This window comes from Lissotriton vulgaris, chromosome 12 (genome assembly GCF_964263255.1).
Source record: "Lissotriton vulgaris chromosome 12, aLisVul1.2, whole genome shotgun sequence".
Taxonomy (NCBI): domain Eukaryota; kingdom Metazoa; phylum Chordata; class Amphibia; order Caudata; family Salamandridae; genus Lissotriton; species Lissotriton vulgaris.
The window spans coordinates 121,705,601-121,723,616 of NC_141700.1; the positions used below are offsets into that span (position 1 = coordinate 121,705,601).

At 45.3% G+C, this 18,016-nt stretch overlaps 1 protein-coding gene across 2 annotated transcripts in view; it reads right to left on the reverse strand.

Annotated features, from left to right (window-relative positions):
• The window catches only part of LOC147673600 (KN motif and ankyrin repeat domain-containing protein 1-like), a 190,358-nt gene that overhangs the window by 12,360 nt on the left and 159,982 nt on the right, over positions 1-18,016 (reverse strand). Inside the window, exons 4-6 of one of the 2 annotated variants that reach the window (XM_086947499.1) lie at positions 14,759-14,858; positions 11,386-11,652; positions 3,011-3,098 (exon numbers count right to left, since the gene is read on the reverse strand). In XM_086947499.1, coding sequence (XP_086803625.1) covers positions 3,011-3,098; positions 11,386-11,652; positions 14,759-14,858 — 455 coding nt within the window. Of the gene's footprint in view, positions 1-3,010; positions 3,099-11,385; positions 11,656-14,758; positions 14,859-18,016 lie in introns of both variants that reach the window. The other variant, XM_086947498.1, reaches the window with a different exon arrangement.

Genomic DNA, 18,016 nt, shown 5'->3' on the forward strand with positions numbered 1-18,016 from the left:
ATCACTTGTTGATATAAAGACCATGGCTGGGTAAAAAGTTATATGGAAAAATATGGACTTCTCTCAACTTATGTAAAATATACATTTAGAGATGCTGGTTACTAAGTTGCCAATACTATTAATGTATTCAGAAACACAGCGCGGCTGTTCCAAAGTTAAAAAACATTATTTACAAATAAGGTAATCTAAAAAAACAAAGATGGGAAAGGGTGTCCTTGGTGCCCATAGTGATCACGCAGGTGAAAATTACCAGACAAAATGTGGAGTGTGTGTATATACATATATTCTAAACAAATGACTTAGGCCAGATAACAAACTAGTTGGGTTAGATACACAAAATAATCTCAGTAAACTCTTGAGAACAGCTAGTCTATTTGTTAATTACATCAACATTTCAAACTCATTGTACATGTTCGTAAATTTATCAAGCAGGATTTGACTTAAGCTTCTCAGGTGTCCAGCTCACTACACACCACTGCCAGTGACCATTACCACCCAGTGGTTAATTTGAAAAAAAATAAGTGCTGGGGCTTTTGCCAGGAGGCAGCTTGCACCAGCCCATTTCTCTTGTTAGCGCCGCCTAAAACAGAACCAACTACTAACCATGAAAGTGGGGGGAGGATGTGGCATAATGGCCAGAGCTGTCGACTTCGGAGGTGGGAACCAGGTTTGAGTCTCGGCTCAACATCCTGTGATTCTGAGCAAAACATTTAGGGCCAGATGTAGGTAATCCCAATTTACATATTCTTCAATAACGAATTTTACCGATTCGGTATTTAAGAATTGGTAAATGGGATGTAGATACATTTTCGGTAAAAATTACCGAATCAGTAAGATTCAGTATTTACATAATCGGTATTTACCGATTCGGTAAAATGGGGAAAACATTAAAGGGTGCCAGGGTGTCACTTTGACAGTGACACCCTGTTGCACCCCTGAATCGTGCTCGTGTGCAGATGTGGCACACATACATGCCCTAAGGGCATGTATGTCTGCCACATGGCACAGTTGAAAATGCACAGATTTGCATTTTCAAAGGTATTCCTTATTTACCACCAACTTATAGTTGGTGGTAAATAGCGAATCCTAAAATGGGAGAAGCACTCATTTGAGTGCTCCCTACATTGCAAATTTGGTAATTTTCCGATTCGGTTTTTTAAGGAATCAAGCTCCTCCTACCCACCCTGATCGGAGTGGTTGCATACCTGCCAACTTGTAGAATGTTGCCATATTAGTCCACTGTTGTATTAATTTTGTTGACACTAGCGCCCAACACCTTTTTTGCCTTTGCGCGCTTTAAAAACAATATCAGTGGGCGGTTTGGCTGTTCTAGTAACGGCTGCCCTCGAATTTGGCACGGATGATATGTTCAGCTCTTAGAAAGAAGGAGAAAGCAGAACATGTAGATCGAAAATGACCATCTCAGCCACTGCTTAATTTGAGTAAGCGGTTTCCGGTGCTCGGTACCGACCCTTAATTTGTTTCCAGTGCTCGGCACCCGCACTTAATTTTCAACACCACACTTATGTCAGTCGGCCACATGGTGGCGCTGCTCATCTAATTTCGAGATGAGCAGAACAGCAGTTGTTTATGAATACAATATACATTAAAAAATCCTAATACCTGCCTCCCCAGCCATCCCTTCAGCTTTGGGGACCTGGAATAATCTGACTGTCGCACTTGCAGGCGAGAGAGATGGTTAGTAGTTGTTTTGGTACCGTAATCGGCAGCTATGACTGTTTAGTGGGTGGTGCAAGCTGCAGTGGCCTCCTGGTCAGGGCCCTGGCACTTAATGTTTTACAAATTAAGCACTGAATTCTCAGCCCTTTGTCCCAGTGGTTTGATGGCAGTCCCAGTAGTTTACAAACTAGGTTCGGTCTAAGGTCAGTGAAGCAAGATCACACATGTGCTTTCATCTGTTAAGTTTAGATACTTTGAATCACCAAATCAAACTGCATAAATTCAAAAATGTCCAAAGCCTACAGGTTACAATTGATTTTAATGCATACTCTTCATCGCCACGTAAAGTGTCTTTAATTTCCACTGTTGCTTCACACAACACATTTATTTCTGATATTATCATCAGGCAAGTAATATTAATTTAACTCCGTTCACGCCCACTCCCTTGCATATCTTCATTTGGTCAATGTCGGGCTTCTGAGTGGTGTAAAACTAAAGGATCCACTGCCGGAGTAAAGCCAAGAACGAATCAATAACTGAAGCATCTAAATCAGTCGATCTCCTAATTTGACATTTGATCTCCTAATCTGAAAGCATTGCAGACGACCGATGACTGCGGATTACCCGCATATCTGAATGCCACTTCCCCAGTCTTAAAAAATAAATTTCCACCAGAACTTTCCTTTTTAGTGACAGTAACTGTTTCGCGTGCTTCTTCCACTAGGTGGCATTAGATATCTAGCTTTACTACTAGTCTTCTTAGCATTTCAAATCGAAAGAATTAGATGAACCATCCTTCAATTTATGTATCACGCAACAGTGTTTGAGGGAAAGGGCCATTTTCTTTTATACACTTCGAAAAACCAAGACAGATTTTGTGGAAAAAGTGAACTTGTGTGTTTTTATTGAACACTAAGGAGAAATCGTTAAAGTTTTGAATACTTAAAAGTATAAGGAAGATTTTCCCACAATCGTATTGTCAAAGGTATGACCTTTTTTTTTACCTCTGTGCTCAATTTTTTGGTACATTTGAAAGGAGGAATACAGCCTACCCTGTGTAGAGTTGTTAGGTTTATTTCTCTCGACGTTGCGTCACCAAAAACTCTTTTTTCCTATGTTAAAAGTGACGCAAAAGTGGCGCAAGGGGCTTGTAAATCTGCCCCTATAAATGGCCATACGTTCTGCTATCCACCTGAACTTGGACCTGAAAATTAGACCTTTCACGACAATTTTAATAATGCATACTCTCTATATATACCAAAAACCTCTAGGCATCTGAGAAACGTGGTAGGAAAGCTTTTTTATGCGTAAATGATTTATTTCTACTTACAGCTTCTTTGGTTTTCATGGCGCTTGGGTCGCTGAGGTGATTCTTAAGAACCAAGCACGCTTCTTTCATCTTCAGACTCAGTTCAAACCTGCGGAAACGGAATGACCCAAAGAAATTCTTTACTATCGTTTTGTAATCATTTTAGCTCGTGCACAGAAGGAAAGAGGCAACATGGCTGCCATTCCCAAGAAGAAGCAGGGCTGCGGTGCTCGGATATGGAGAAGAGCACGCAGTGCAGCTGCTGACAGAGAGAGACAAGGGCATGACCTTCAAACGTGGGGACGAGGCAGAAGAGAGGTCAGGAACAAGAGAGAGCATGGCCATCGCAAAATAAGAGAAAATGCGTCATACCTGTCATACGCTGAGGGAAAAAAAGAACATGGCTTCATAAACAAGAGAAGAGGCTGTCAACAAGGACGGGGCAGCAAAGGCGCCATAATCAGGAGCAAAAGGTACCAAGAATGTTATAAACAGGGAGAGAGAGCCGGGCATGGCCTTCAAGATGGCGACTATGGCTGTGACAAACAGAGGAAACAATAGCCTTTTCCTCCTGTTCATGGCGATGATAGCTCCTCGCCACAGTCTTCACGATGGCCTTTGTTCGACAACCCAAGAGGTGCATGGCTTGAAGGGACTGTGATAAAAGTGGGCATGGCCATCACATAAAATGAGATTATGCAGTAAGGCTGTCATATGCACGGAGGAAGGACAACCTTAGCCCTAATAAACATAGAGAAGAGACTGTCAAAAAAAGGTGGCAACATGGCCACCATTATCATGATGAAAAGGCGGCACTAGTACTGTAAACATAGAAACACAGAGGGCATAGTTATTAACCCCTCCCCTGCTGATGACGGAACCGCTCCGTCATCAGCTGTGGTGGCGCTGTGCTGATGACGGAGCGGTTCCGTCATGGCCCTGCCGCCGCTCCTGCGCGGCGCGAATTCCGCGCCTGCGCTGAGCGTTCTATTGAGCGGGCGGGGCCATGACGGAACCGCTCTGTCATAAGCACAGCGCAACCGACGCTGGTGACGGAGCTGTTCCGTCACCAGCATGCGCCCGCCGCATTTCCGCCCCGCCCCCTTAGAACTGCGGCGGAATAGCCGCCGCAGTGAAGGGGTTAAAAGATGGGGAGCATTGTTGTCAAAAACAGGGAGAAGAAGGCGCCCAGTCCTTTATGACGCAGAAGACACAATATGACTGGCAAAATATGAGAAAAGATAGCATGGGGGACATAAATAGGCATAAGAGAGGGGCATTACTGTTCGGAATGGGGAGAAGAGGGACTTGTCTCTCCAAATGGAGAACAGGCGGTCATAAAAAGGAGTGAGGATCCTACTAATATATCCATGCGATGCAAGCGTTGCAACGATTCCCTGGGTGCAGATCCCTTTCCACTTTGATATATAGTGAGACCATTTAGTTTGAAATCTTAAAATGTCAGGAGTTCATCAGTTGTGAGGCTTTCCCTCTGGTGTACTGATAAAAAGGAGTAAGACGTGTTTCCTAAGCAGGAAGAACAAAAAGCACACTTATTGCAGCAAACAAAATAAACAGGATAGCAGACATTAATATAGGACGAAAGGGCCGAGAGGCTCCACAAACACAAGGGAAGAGGCTGGATTATTGGTAATCTGTTTCGGATGAACCCAAGGGGCATGCTTCGCGATGGAAAAGTGCACCAAATGTCCTTGTGGTTGTGTTTGGTCTTTGGGTACAGTTGTGAGACTCGGATAGAGACAGTATTGCCTCTTCTGACCCCAGTGGATTTGTTTTGGTACCTAGGACTGAAATTAAGATTCAGTTTTTCTTCTGCACTTTCCTATGGGCTGCTTTTAGGGAGCAGCTGCTGATCTACCTGGATGGCCCCTCACACCTGCATCCCAGGAATCAAATATGAAAACACAGTAATCCCTATTCACTGGAGGAGGGCTGCCTGCTGGTCGTGCATATTACTCTGAGCAGGGTGACTGCAAGTCATGTGTGTGCTGCTCAAAAGTATAAAAGGGCAATTTGATATTGACTACAAGAGGGAGAGGTGTGGTGCAATTGCCTGGGTGGCTGACTTCTGAACCCAGGGTTTATGGTTCGATCCCTGGCAGCAGCTCAGCTTAGCATCATGTGACTCTTAATGTCCCCAACAGCCCCCAGAACCTTGAAACCATGAAGGGGCGATAAGTTGAGCTTTACAAATAGGATTTCTACAATCATTCAGAACATGAGGCAATCTCCACACCTTTTGTTTGCCTGTACATAACACCCACACAGGGGACTTGTATGTCAAAGAAAGTCACAACACAGAATATGAATATTTTAATATATCCTAGAAGAGGGCCTGCATGTATCAATTCAACAATTAAGGACCTGAAAGTCACAAAATCCCAATAAAAGGCCTGATTTGAACAATACCACAATACTGGGCCTGAAATGCAATTCTATCACACTAGGTGGGCTAAAATGAATACTATTGCAGTACTGGGCTGGCATGTTCTAAAATCCCAATACTGGGTCCAAATGGCACTATATCACCATGCTACGTTAAATGTCACAAATCACAATATAGGGCCAGGATTTATAATATTACAACACACATAATATTGCTATGAAGGTTATGAATATAAGAGAATTTCAATGTAGAGGGACTGAATGTGGCTTAATAGCACAATAAGTAATTAAAAATAAGAATACATACCTCCATATCACAGCATATCACACATAAGCGTCAAAAGGGACCTTAGTGTGTAACTATATCATAATATGATGCTCCTGTATCCCAAAATCACAGAGAGGGCATCTGGTTGTCACAAACTATTATCAATTTCAGGGTCCGCTTCTCACAGACTCTCACAACCCCTGTGCTCTTGCAGAGCATACCTCAATCCATCTGAGATCTAGAAGTTCTGCCAAATTCAGACTGTATGTCACACAATGTCACAATAGTTGTGATGGCTTTGAGAGTATCTCAACCATTAATGGCATCACAAGGTGCAGTAGACGAAGGCCGCTCTGGTAGGCTATTGAAGGATATTAAACGACAGATAGAACCTCTGCTGATGAGTTGCTATGGCACAAAATGCCCAATAAACAGATGATTCCATGTCGGATGGGTGATGCTACCCTGCAGTCCAGACAATACATACCTTTCATGAGTATTCTGCTGGCAGAAGAGGAAGCACACTGCAGCAACACATGACAACCACAGCGGCTAGCTGCCGATTCACCACGACATGTCAACTAGACTGGCTATCCAGAGAGAAGAGGAAGAGTGGCCATGGTGGGCAGGAGGCAGGTGACCCTCTAGTACTCGGTCTTTCGATGAAGACTCAAATGACAAATGAGTCGATGGACGCAAGCACCGGTCACGGCCTACTGGTCACTGGTAGTCATTGGAAAATGAAATGCTACCACTGCACAACTTTATTCTGTAAGACTTTAGCATAACATCAGTCCTCAGAATTACAAGAGTGGATTGTGAATACTAATGTGTGTGGTAAGACAGCACTGTGGACTAATGTTACATGCAATGTAGTTTATAGAATTGAATCTCAGTGAAATCTTTCATCATTCATCCTCTGAAGAGTCATTTAAAAAGCCACAATTAAGTACACAATTATTGCTTGGCCCACTAGAGACAGGACAGTGAAGTTGCTTCAACTTCTGGACTTATTATGTTCCTACGCATCTCGTTCCTTCGCAGAAAATGCACCCAGAATCTGGAACTCCATACCAGTCTATATCAGGACTAACCCATCCTGCTTGAATTTCAAAAGCCAGCTCAAAGATCTCCTCCTCAATCGATCTCTCCCGAATGGATAGTTACAGCCTAATCGCTGAAGCCTGCCCACAGCAGCACACAGACACTTTGACATTAAGACCTCTACCCCACTCTCCTCTATCCCCCCTCCGTGATCCAATCTCCTCACGAGTCATTGTGCTTTTGCGACAACACTACGTGAAGCGGCATGAGAAACTGTACAGACTACTGTGATAACTTATCTTACGAATGACATTGTGCTCTCTACGACGAGGCTATGCGATATGTCATAAGCCACTGTACATATTACTGTGTTAATGTATCATACGAGGGATAAGGCTGTAAAGAGCTCCGATACTTTCGGTCTGGCTAGCGCTATATAGAACTCTCAAAATAAAAAATAAATAAACATTACAGCTACACCTCAGTAGAGCACTCTCCTGCACAGTAGTGGCCGGTGTCAGAAGAGAGTGGCGAGTCGGGTGTGGAAGAGACGGCAACATCAATGAAAAAGCTCCACTGCAGGCACAGGCTCCCAGACTGCCATGAGGCCACTCTTGTATGAGAGCAGCTTCAAGATTGGCCTAAGCGCCCTTGATTTGTGCTTCCAGGGAGACTGGGAGCCTGTGCTTGCTGTCTCCAAACCGGCAATGCAGCTCGGGTTGGAGACAGCTTCAGTGCGCATGTCGGTTTGACCGGCCTGAGACGACCGGCCACACCGACATACGCACTGGTAGCAGTGCATACCACTTCGTTGGTGTCTGTCATCTCCCTGGCCCCACGCCCAAAACTCAGCAGGGAAACAAAATAAAAAGATACTACACCTCAGATTATCGTATTTTTTATTTTTTTACGCTGCTGACGGGGGGGGGGGGGGGGGGGCAATGCTCCTCTGCCATAGAGAAGGAGCCACCACGGCTCCTGCATAAACGAGTGGCCAATAAAATATTCTGCTTTCTTAGGTTTTATTGTTATGTTATGTTATGTTATGTTAAATGAACTTTTTGAGCGCACTAACACCTTTAGGTTCCATGGCGCTGTACAGAGGGAGCAGGGAGAAGAGACAGGAAATAACATAACAGTGGTAGCCAGCTAATTATAAGCCTCAGTGAAGAGGTACGTTTTGAGGGAAGATCTGAACCTGGAGTAAGGGGAAGACAACCTAAGAGAAAGGGGTAAGGAGTTCCAAAACGACGGGGCTAAAAATGAAAACCTAAGGCCACCGTGTTTCTTCCGCTTGAATCTAGGAACAGATAGCAGGGCCGAAGGGTGCGGGGGGGGGGGACATATGGGTGAAGTAGGGAGGAGATGAAAAGGGGGCTGTGGCCTGTAAGGGATTTGGAGATGATACAACCAAGCTTAAATTTACAGCGGGCAGAAACCGGAAGCCAGTGGAGACTTTTTAGGAGAGGGCGAACATGTTGATCTCTTGGTTGGTGGTAGATCAGGCGGGCGGCCTGGTTTTGGATCAACTGAAGTCTCCTAAGTTGATATGCAGGAATGCCTACGTATAATGCATTAGCATAGTCAAGCCTGGACATGACTAGCGCAAGCAGGGCCAAAATAAGGGCATCAGTGGTAAGTAGGCGAGAGATTTTGCGTATTTTCCTGAGTTGGAAGTGGCTTGAGGAAACTACGGCGCTTATCTGGGGCGTCATAGAAAGATCGTTGCTTATGACAACTCCCAGGCTTTTAGCTGAGTTGACAGGACAAGGGGGGCTGCCAAGACTGGCAGGCCAAAAGGAAGAGTGCCAGGGATTGGAGGGTCCCCCGACAAGAACCAGCTCGGTCTTGTCGGGGTTGAGCTTCAGATGGTTTGAGCCCATCCAATCGCTGATGAAACAGAGGGTGTTTTGAAAGGTGGTGATAGATTCGTCCCCGGAGTCGATGGTGAAAACCAGTTGAATGTCATCCGCGTAATTGAACGCGGAGACATTGAATCTGCGGAGGGAGCGGATTAACGGGGCCAAGTATAAATTAAAAAGGAGAGGGGATAAAGAAGAGCCCTGTGGGACACCGCAAGTCAGCTCGACATGAGTAGCAGAAAACTGGGACAGCCTGACAGCTTGATGGCGTTGGGTCAGGAAGGACCGAACCCAGTCCAGGGCGGTGCCCTGGATGCCAGCCTCTCTGACACGGTCAACCAAAATGTCATGGTCGACCGTGTCAAAGGCGGCCGACAGATCCAGGAGGACCAGAGCCTGACAGATGTTGGAGTCAGCTCCCCTGCGCAGTTCGTCCATCACAGAGAGGATGACTGCTTCTGTGGAATGCGCAGGTCTAAATCCAGCCGGCTGGGGGTCCAACACACACGAGTTTTCCACAAAAGAGGCGAGGGTATTAGTAACATCCGACTCCAGGACTTTGCTGAGGAAAGGAAGGAGGGAAATAGGGCGGTAGTTGCTCATGATGGATGGATCTGCCGAGGGTTTTTTCAGAATGGCAACCACCTCGGCCCGTTTAAAGGATCCCGGGACCACTCCCGTAGTCAGAGAGTTGTTTAAGAGGGCTAGGGGGGGATCCGGGCAGGAAGTAAAAGCTTCCCGGAGGACCGAGGGGGGCAACAGTCGCTGGGGGAACCAGAGGAAACTTTAAGCAGAAGTGGGGGGAAATTGTCTTTAGAAATTAGGGGGATCTGGGTTAGGGTGTGAGTATTGGAGTGGCAGGGGGCGCTTGGAGGGGGGGGGAACGGATAAGGCGTGAGCAGAGATGCTAGTTTTGATCTTGGTGATCTTGTCCACAAAGAATTGATTTAGGGAATCACACAGAGGCTGGGAGGGGAGGGGAGCAATGGTAACTCTCGCCGGGTTGGACAGTTCCTCGACAATAGAGAATATGTCTTTGGACTTGTTGGTGGAGTCCAAGATTTTTGTTAGAAAAGTAACTGGATTTGGCCCGGGCTATAGCAGACTTATACTCTCTCAGCTGAGAGGAAAAGATCGCTTTTGTCTCGGGGGCATATCCCCGGCGCCAGCGCCTTTCGGCCTGACGGAGACCAAGTTTTAGTGCTTTAAGGTCCTCGGTGAACCACCTGTGGGCGTCGTGACTGCGCCTCGTCTTGACTGGTTTTAAAGGTGCCACCGAGTCAGCGGCGGAGATAAGCCATTGGGTGAGATTCTTGGACTGAGAGTCGATGGGAAAAGTGGGTCCCGTGGTGAGAGGGGCAGATGAACTCAAAAGGGAGGTGAATTTATTGAGATCGGCCTTGTTCCAATTACGTGCCAGGAAGTTGTATTCTCGGGCAGTCGTGACAGGGGGGGGGTTTGGCTAAGGAAAAAGTGATTAGAGAGTGATCTGACCAGAGGCAGGGAAGAATAAGGGGTGTAGAGATGTCTAGGGAAGAGGTCCAGACCTGGTCCAAGATATGGCCTTTAACGTGCGTGGGTGTATGTATATGTTGGATGCAATTGAGGCCCAACATAAGATCAGAAAAGGCAAGTGAGTCGGAGGTTTCATGGGGGTCCGATGGCCAATAATTGAAGTCACCTAGGACCAAAACATTCGCATTGTTGATGGTCAGCTGGGAGTTAAGCTCGCCGAACTGAACTGAGAAGTTGGGCATAGGTTGGGGAGGGCGATAAATTAAAGCGCATATAAGTGAAGACCCAGGCTGCTCCAGTCTGAGTATGAGGCAGTCGGTCATAGGGATGCTAGGAGTGGGCACAGGAGAAAAGCGAATTGAATGCCTAATGATGGCTGCAACCCCACCGCCCGCTTTGCCAGAGGGGCGGTTAGCTTGCAGTATATAGTATCCTGAAGGGATGGCCGCCAGGATGTCAGGGGAAGAGTCATCTGTGAGCCAGGTCTCGGTCAGGAACAGGATGTCAGGCTGTTCCGAACCCAGAAGATAGAAGATGTCAGACTGATGGCTGACCAGAGACCGAGTATTAAGGTACATCACAGATAAGGGGGAATTAGGGGCTCTTGCCGGTTGTGAAATACAGTATTTTGAACCCGGATCAGGGGGCCTGGGAGTAGGTAATGGAGGAATAATTTCAGGGAAGGATTTCCTGGCTGTGAGCAGGCCGCATAAAGCATGTCTGACAGGGGACTCGGGAGGAGGGAGAGCAAGGTCGTGAAGTGAGATGAGGGATGAGCGGGGGTAGGAGAGAAAAGAGGCAGAGTGACATGCCCCGTGCCCCGGCCTGCCGCGGACGGGCGCAGACGGGCTTAACTCCGACGCGCCTCCGTCGCGCCCGCTGCGCTCGTCCGCTGCGCTGACACATGATGGCCGTTTAAATAGGGGCAAAACGAGGGTGGAGTGTCAGGGAAACACTATGCAGATTGAAGCCCAAGCAAAGATGGCGCCCGCTGCCGCTGGGAACCCGCGATAACAAACAGCCCCCAGCCAGCCGCTCACCTCTGGAACCAGAAAACGAAGTTAGTGGTGTGCATAACAAAAGGTAGGGTGAGATATACAATTTAAAAACCGTGCTGCTGCGAAGTGGTGAAAAAAGGCATTTGGTAATGGTGTCAAATTTCTTATTAATAAATAAAAATAAGCAAAATAAGTATGCAAATTATATAAATGTTCATCAATAATATATCACTGGCATATAAAGAGTACGCTAAAACAACGTGCATAACCATATTGTGTAGGGATGGTATGTTGTGCACTCACTTTGGTTTCACCTCCCCGAGTCCGAGTACTGCTTTCGCTTCCTTCTTGACATGTCTTTCGTTTTTCTTTTTCTTTTCTTTTTCCAGCGCCGTAGGTTCCGCGTCACTGTCTGTGTCGTCCATATTTATGTTCAGCTCTTCCTCGGATGTGTCAACGTAGTTCAGGATGTCGCTGTCTGAGCTGTCTTCACAGACTTTGTCGGAAGAGCTGTCGTCATCCTCCTCTTCCTCGTTGGCGCTGGAGTCTTCACTGGAGGACGTCTCATACCTGCTTGATGAAAGTATCTTTTTAGCCCACAAATTTGAGTGCATAGCAGTGCTTAATTTGTGAAAAAATAAATGTCAGGGCTCTCATCTGGAGGCCACTGTAGCTTGCACTACCTATTGCTCCGGCGAATGCAGCCAGTAACAACACAACTATTAACCATAACACTCCTACGGGTGTGACTATTCCAGGGCACCAAAACTATAAGTTTGGCTTGGGAAGTATGTATTAGTCCTTTTTAATGTATATTGAACTAATAAATAACTTTTGTTGTGCTAATCTCAACATTACGCAAACAACGCCATCATGTGGCAAGCTATCATAAGTTCTGGTGTTGACGATTAAGTGCCGGTGCTGAGCACCGGAAACCGCCAGCTCAAATTAAGCACTTGTGCATAGTAGGCTCCAAAAGGAGACACCATAAATAACCCAAAAAAGTCCTAGTAGAGGTGAAGGGTTTGTTTTGTCTCTATCTAAAAACGTAGGGGCAGATTTACGTTTCCTGGTGCAACCCTGCAAATCAGCAGGGATGCGCCAGGAAAGATGCGTGACGCAAGTTTACCCATGCGCCACCACAGATACGCCGCATTTACAATGCGGCGCATCATGGCGCATGGATAAACAGATGCAGGTCGCATCTGCCGGTGTAAGGTTGGCGCAGTGCTGGAGTTGTGTCGCAGGCGCAATGCAACTCCAGCACTGTTCAACCTGGCCTATCCACAACATGATAAATCACTCCTTACGCCTGCTTCAAGCAGGCGCAGGGTTTTGATGCAACATGGCCGTAAAGTGACTCAGTGAAATCTTGTAGATTTCACTGCGTCACTTTTACGTGGCGTTCCGGCGACGGAACGCCCATCCTGCGTGGGAATACCCACATGAAACCTGAGGCAGGTTTCATGTGGCACAGGGCTTTACAATGTGACACATCTCCCTAGATGCGTCACATAAGGCGCAATGTGGCTCATGGTTTACGCTGCCGTCACAAAAGTGACGTAACGGTGCCGTAAAGGTGCCACAAGGGGCTTGTAAATCTGCCCCCCAATGTGTAATCTTGCAAAAAATGTGGACTTCATATGTGAAGTTACGCGCTCCTGAGGAAGAGGCTAGTCCTGTCTTGGAAACTGCAATCCTACAAATGAATTAAAAATATGTCATCTTTACTTGATTTCACGCTGCGTTTTTGTTCTTCCCGAAAATCCACACGGAAACGATTCTGCTAAGCACAGCCATTACGACCTCAGCCTGGCTTCAGATTTCTGATAGTTTGGAACTCACAAATCTTTCATAGCCTGCAGATAGAAACCTGTGCCAGTAGCAGCTTTTCAATCGTGCTCCTGAAAGTGCGTTTAAATCCTGTTCAATGAGAAAATACACACATAGATATTTTACTTTTTCTGACCTAGGTTGAGCACTTGTGGTCTAGAGGGAGAATTGGACCTCTCTTAATGCAAGAAACAGCTAATGTCAATAAACCCCAAAGTTGTGAAGAAGCCAGATTTAGCTGTTGAGTGTCACCATCTTCGACATGTGGAGTGGTGTGGCTCACTGGTTAGAGGCGGCAGAACCGTAAGCAGAGAACAGCCTGGGACCAGGGTTCAATTCCCTAAGCGGCAGGGTCGTGGACCAGGGTCAAAATGGACTCGATAATTCTCGCCTCAGTGCCTACTCTAACCAGGGAACACACTCGGCAACTCTGGGCATTAAGCTTGCCTCATCTCTACAACAGCCCCCCACAGACGCCGGGGATGCCTGGTTTCACCTTGGAGATACCCAGAAAGGGACCATCCCACAGGGAAAACCAGGACGGGTTCCCCAGCGGTCTTCAGTGCCAGGATACTCCATGGAGTCGCAGTGTGCTTTACAAATACACCCACATTTACATTTTACATGTCCTTTCTATCACACTTCCAACTTTCCGCAGAAGTCTTACCTCTATTGCACTTCTTTCTGTGTGCAGAAGACTTGTTTAGCTATCAGATGCCATACTTTTTTGCCTTCTCTTTTGGACCTCCTTCTTTATGAAGATTTTTTGATAGGTGTGTTGTGTCACAATTTTCCACATGACACCTTCTCCATTCCACTTGCTTTCATGTACAAAAGTATTGTTTATAAGCGGGATGACATCAGGTCTTCAAGTTCTCTATATTAGCCCCTTCGATGCTCATGACGAGCTGAGCTCGTCATGAGGCACGGTGCTCGTGTGCTCATGACGAGCTGAGCTTGTCATGACCACACCCAGTTCTATTATGGCCCAGCACCGGAGAAGAATATCTCAAGCATCGATGAGGTTAGACCCCATTCCATGTGAAGAAGCCTGGTTTAGGTGTTGCTTGTCACCATCCTCCGCATGCCCTCTCTATCACAGTTGTTCTATTAGCGAAACTCTTGTTTAGGTGTTGGGTGTCACCACCCTTCTCATGCTTCTCTGTCACACTTCCATGTATGAGACAACATCATGTTTAGGTCTCCCGATTGATGGTATTTATTTTGTTGCCATATCCGTCTCTATTTATCCATATTTCTTTCTTTCTAATTCTATCAGTATTTATCCATATTTATTTTGGGGTTTTGAACAAAATTAAGCTGAAACTAGTATATTTTCACATTTATTTAACTGCACTCATATTTGAATGCTTGACAGGTTTCAACAGTATGAACACTCGCAGAAGATAAATCAGTGCACTTATATGAAAATATGCAAATTTAATTATCAACCTTATGCATATCTATTGCTGTTTAAGCTTCTTTACTAAAATTCCTTTGTTTTTTTACTCCCTCACCTATCAGTCCTCACAGCAATTGCCTGGCAGTCATGGGAGACAGTATTTGGATTTACTCAAAAAGCAACCAATTTACATATTTATCAACATTTAAAAATAAATACAGACAAAAAAATAAATGGTTTTATGTCTGTATTTATCCGTAAAAATCTGTAAAAACGGAAAACAGGGAGCCTTAATAAAGTTTCAACTGAGGTGTAACCTATCCTCTTCAGACTCTGTCCACCATTCTAAGTGGTGGGCGTCACCAGGCCTCTCACTCCTGTGCACCCTGCCCTCAAAAACCCTGTTCATACATGATCCCAGTTAAAAACGAACACACTTACTCTCCATTTAATACGCCCACAAACTGTAGGCTTTTCTTCCCCGTGCTGGACCCACTCTTGGAGGAGCCATCTTTTCTCTTCATGATGGATTTCAGGGCACCTGGAAGAAACAAATGAAAGCGTTTACGTAACACTGTTGAAGTCCATTCAGATCAACAACTGGTATCGTCAAGATTTAATCGCAATCAAGTTATTGCGACTTGATCCAATAATCAAGCGGGCCACACTTAAGTTCAAGAAGCGTTGTGGCAGAGAACAGAATTGTTGTCAGATAAATCTTTATTCTGATTATTAAAATCCATAAAAGACAGAAAAAAAGAAAGCAGAGTACAAATATATATTTAACAAAAATATAAAATTTCATATTTGCAAAATAGCCACTAGGATTATTTCAATATATAAAATAGAAACAAAAATAAAATTGGATGGGTATCAATTAAATATATATAAGAAACATCACAGTGGAACATTGTTGACAGAATGGTTTTCTCCTCGATTTTCAGTAGTTGTGCTAGAGCCAAAGGCTGTTAGTGATGGGACTCGCTCACACCCTTTCCAAGCTTGTGCACCATGACTTTTAGGTTTGTTCACAACTGGCCACATCTATGGTGACCCTTGGATGAATTTGATTGGGCACCCCTGGGTCATATGATGCAGAACTGGGAGAAAACCTTTACCTAAGCACTGTGGTACCATCTAAGTTTAACCCCTTTAGATCCACTGGATTTTATGAATTCTGAATAGAATTGTAGGCTGTTTTAAAGCTTTTTTTACAAAAATCGATGTAATATTTTTTTGAGGAATGCTTGCTTTCCTGGAATATTTTACACATCTTGTGTAGTATAACATTAATTAGTAGCCATATTATATGATCAAATTTAGTACTTAATAAATTAACACATACAACAGTGAGAAAGTAACTTTGTACTTAAGCTACTCAAATCTCAATCCTCAGCACATTGTCCTCGGACCAAACAGAACTGTCACACGCTGGGATTCAGTGTGTGCGGCACTGACACATGGGCACGGTAAGTGCTATGCTTGCGTTTCAATGTGTGCGTAAATGTTGCACTTTTTATGCCCGTGATCAATGACTCTTTGATAAATCACTGATTCAGTGCCTGAGGTTCTCTGACTACACTAGATAACCTGTACAGACCATATAGTTATGATTCAGTAACCCCTTTGACACACCGGCCACCGGATGTATGACATCACAACGCATGCTTTTACATCGCAAGTTTTACAACGCATGCCTTTACAACGCATAGTGTTGAGGGGTGCTGTATAGTGAATAGTTTAATTTACTTTTCCAACTCCAGTCCCCGTGGATAGTAGGGAAGGTGTTGGATAGTAAATTAAATCTATTCCCTATCCTAGAGCGCCCCCCCAGCGCAATGCGTTGTAATGGTTTGCGTTGTAAAAGTTGCGATGTAAAAGCACTGTGTGGTAAAGTTGCGTTGTAAAGGATGTTTCCCGGGCCATCTGCTCTATCTGCGTATGAGATCCACCTACAGTGGTAATAATAGTTACGTTTGGAACAGGTTCCACGGTTGAAGTATAGTGACCAGGGCATTAACAGATCGGCCTCTCTTACTCCGTGCCTGAGTTTCAGTGACACAGAGAAGGGCAAAGAAACATGAGGCCCTCACTGACTTTGTGCTTGAGATATACTGACTAGCATCAACACGATTCTGCCACATGCGTTAAGGCAGGGTTTTCCAAAGTCTGTCCTGGAGGGCCCGATCCATGCCAGATTTTTAGCACATCCCCATTTACATGAATATAGTTATCTTAAAAATCTGACATGGATCCGGCCCTCCAGGACCGACTTTGGAGAACCCTTCTCTTGGGCTGGGTTTTGTGAGCAAAGCATAAGAATACAGATTATATGCGCTTAGTTTCAGTGGTCTCTTGTCGATTATACAGTCTATGACGGAAGGTCAATGACTGTGTTGACACATAAACCTGTTACACTGTAGAACTGACATTTAAGGCCAAATGTACAAAACACTGGTCGTAAATACTGATCGAAAATTGTGACTGGAATTTTTACAAGCAGTATGGAATTTGTGAACTGATGTGAGTACTAATGGGTCGGTCCACAAAATTCCAAAAAGCAGCGGGTCGCAATCCGACCTTTCATATCAATATGCAAGAGGTAGATCGCAAGTTGCAATTCACAACGATTGGAGGCCATCACAGGGATGGTGGGCCACTGGGGACAACAGACCAGTATGTCTGTGCTGGCATTTTAAAGACTTTATTTTTTAAATGAAGCCTTCAAGGAAACTGGGATGCATTAAAAAAAGTGACTTTTTAAAAAAAAGTTTGCTCCAACAATTTTATTTTTACTTTTCAGAAAGGAGAAGAGGTTGTAAGGAGACACACTCCACTTTGCGAATGTTGGGTATTGCCCACCTACGTGTGTTAGTTAAAGTTGTAGCATCCAATGATATGGCCAGTTTGGCATGTAATTGTTGACAAATTGCAATAAGATATGTTGGTGATGGGTTTGGACAGGAATATATTTAGGTTATCTTTTTTTTGGTTTAAGTTTCTTAGTAAATTTCAATAGCTGTAGCGTGTCTCAGGCTGTTGGGATGGTAACAACACGTTCATTGCTTAGGGTTTCTGCGCAAACAATGACTAAGTATGACTGCTTGCAATGTTGATCTTAGCATTCATGTACTGCATACGTGGGATGGGTGGGGCTGAGCGGGGAGGGAGGGATGAGAGGTGGGGCCAGGAAGGATCATAGGGGAGATTAATGGGGTATTAACTGTGTGAACTTGCCCAACAAAAGACCCTGGCAATTCCAACCTCTGCCAATCACCCGCTGTCCCGATGCTGCCGATAAATGCCCCACCCATGTGGAAGGTTCACTTGGTCCTGTGTGAGGGGAATTGGGATGTGGGAGGGCAAGTTTGTGCTGTATTCTCTGAATCTTGTGCCTATTGTACATTGTCATTCCCTGCCTCTAGCGCCTTTTCAGACTCTGAGGGTGCGGACTGGGGCCCTCGCCAGGTATTCCGGAGGCCCAGAAGTATAGCATCCCATGCAGTCGCCTATGGTATTTTGCTTAGCCCATGGTGTCTTCTCATCGCAACGCCACACTCTCCATCTGTGCCAAGTTTGTGAGTGAGCGATACCACGCGTCCCGTTGCGGGGTTCGGGACATCTCCATCGTCTGGTAATGAGGCGTTTAGTGGTGATTAGCCCTAGATCTATGAACCGAGACGCCACCTTATGTTTTTT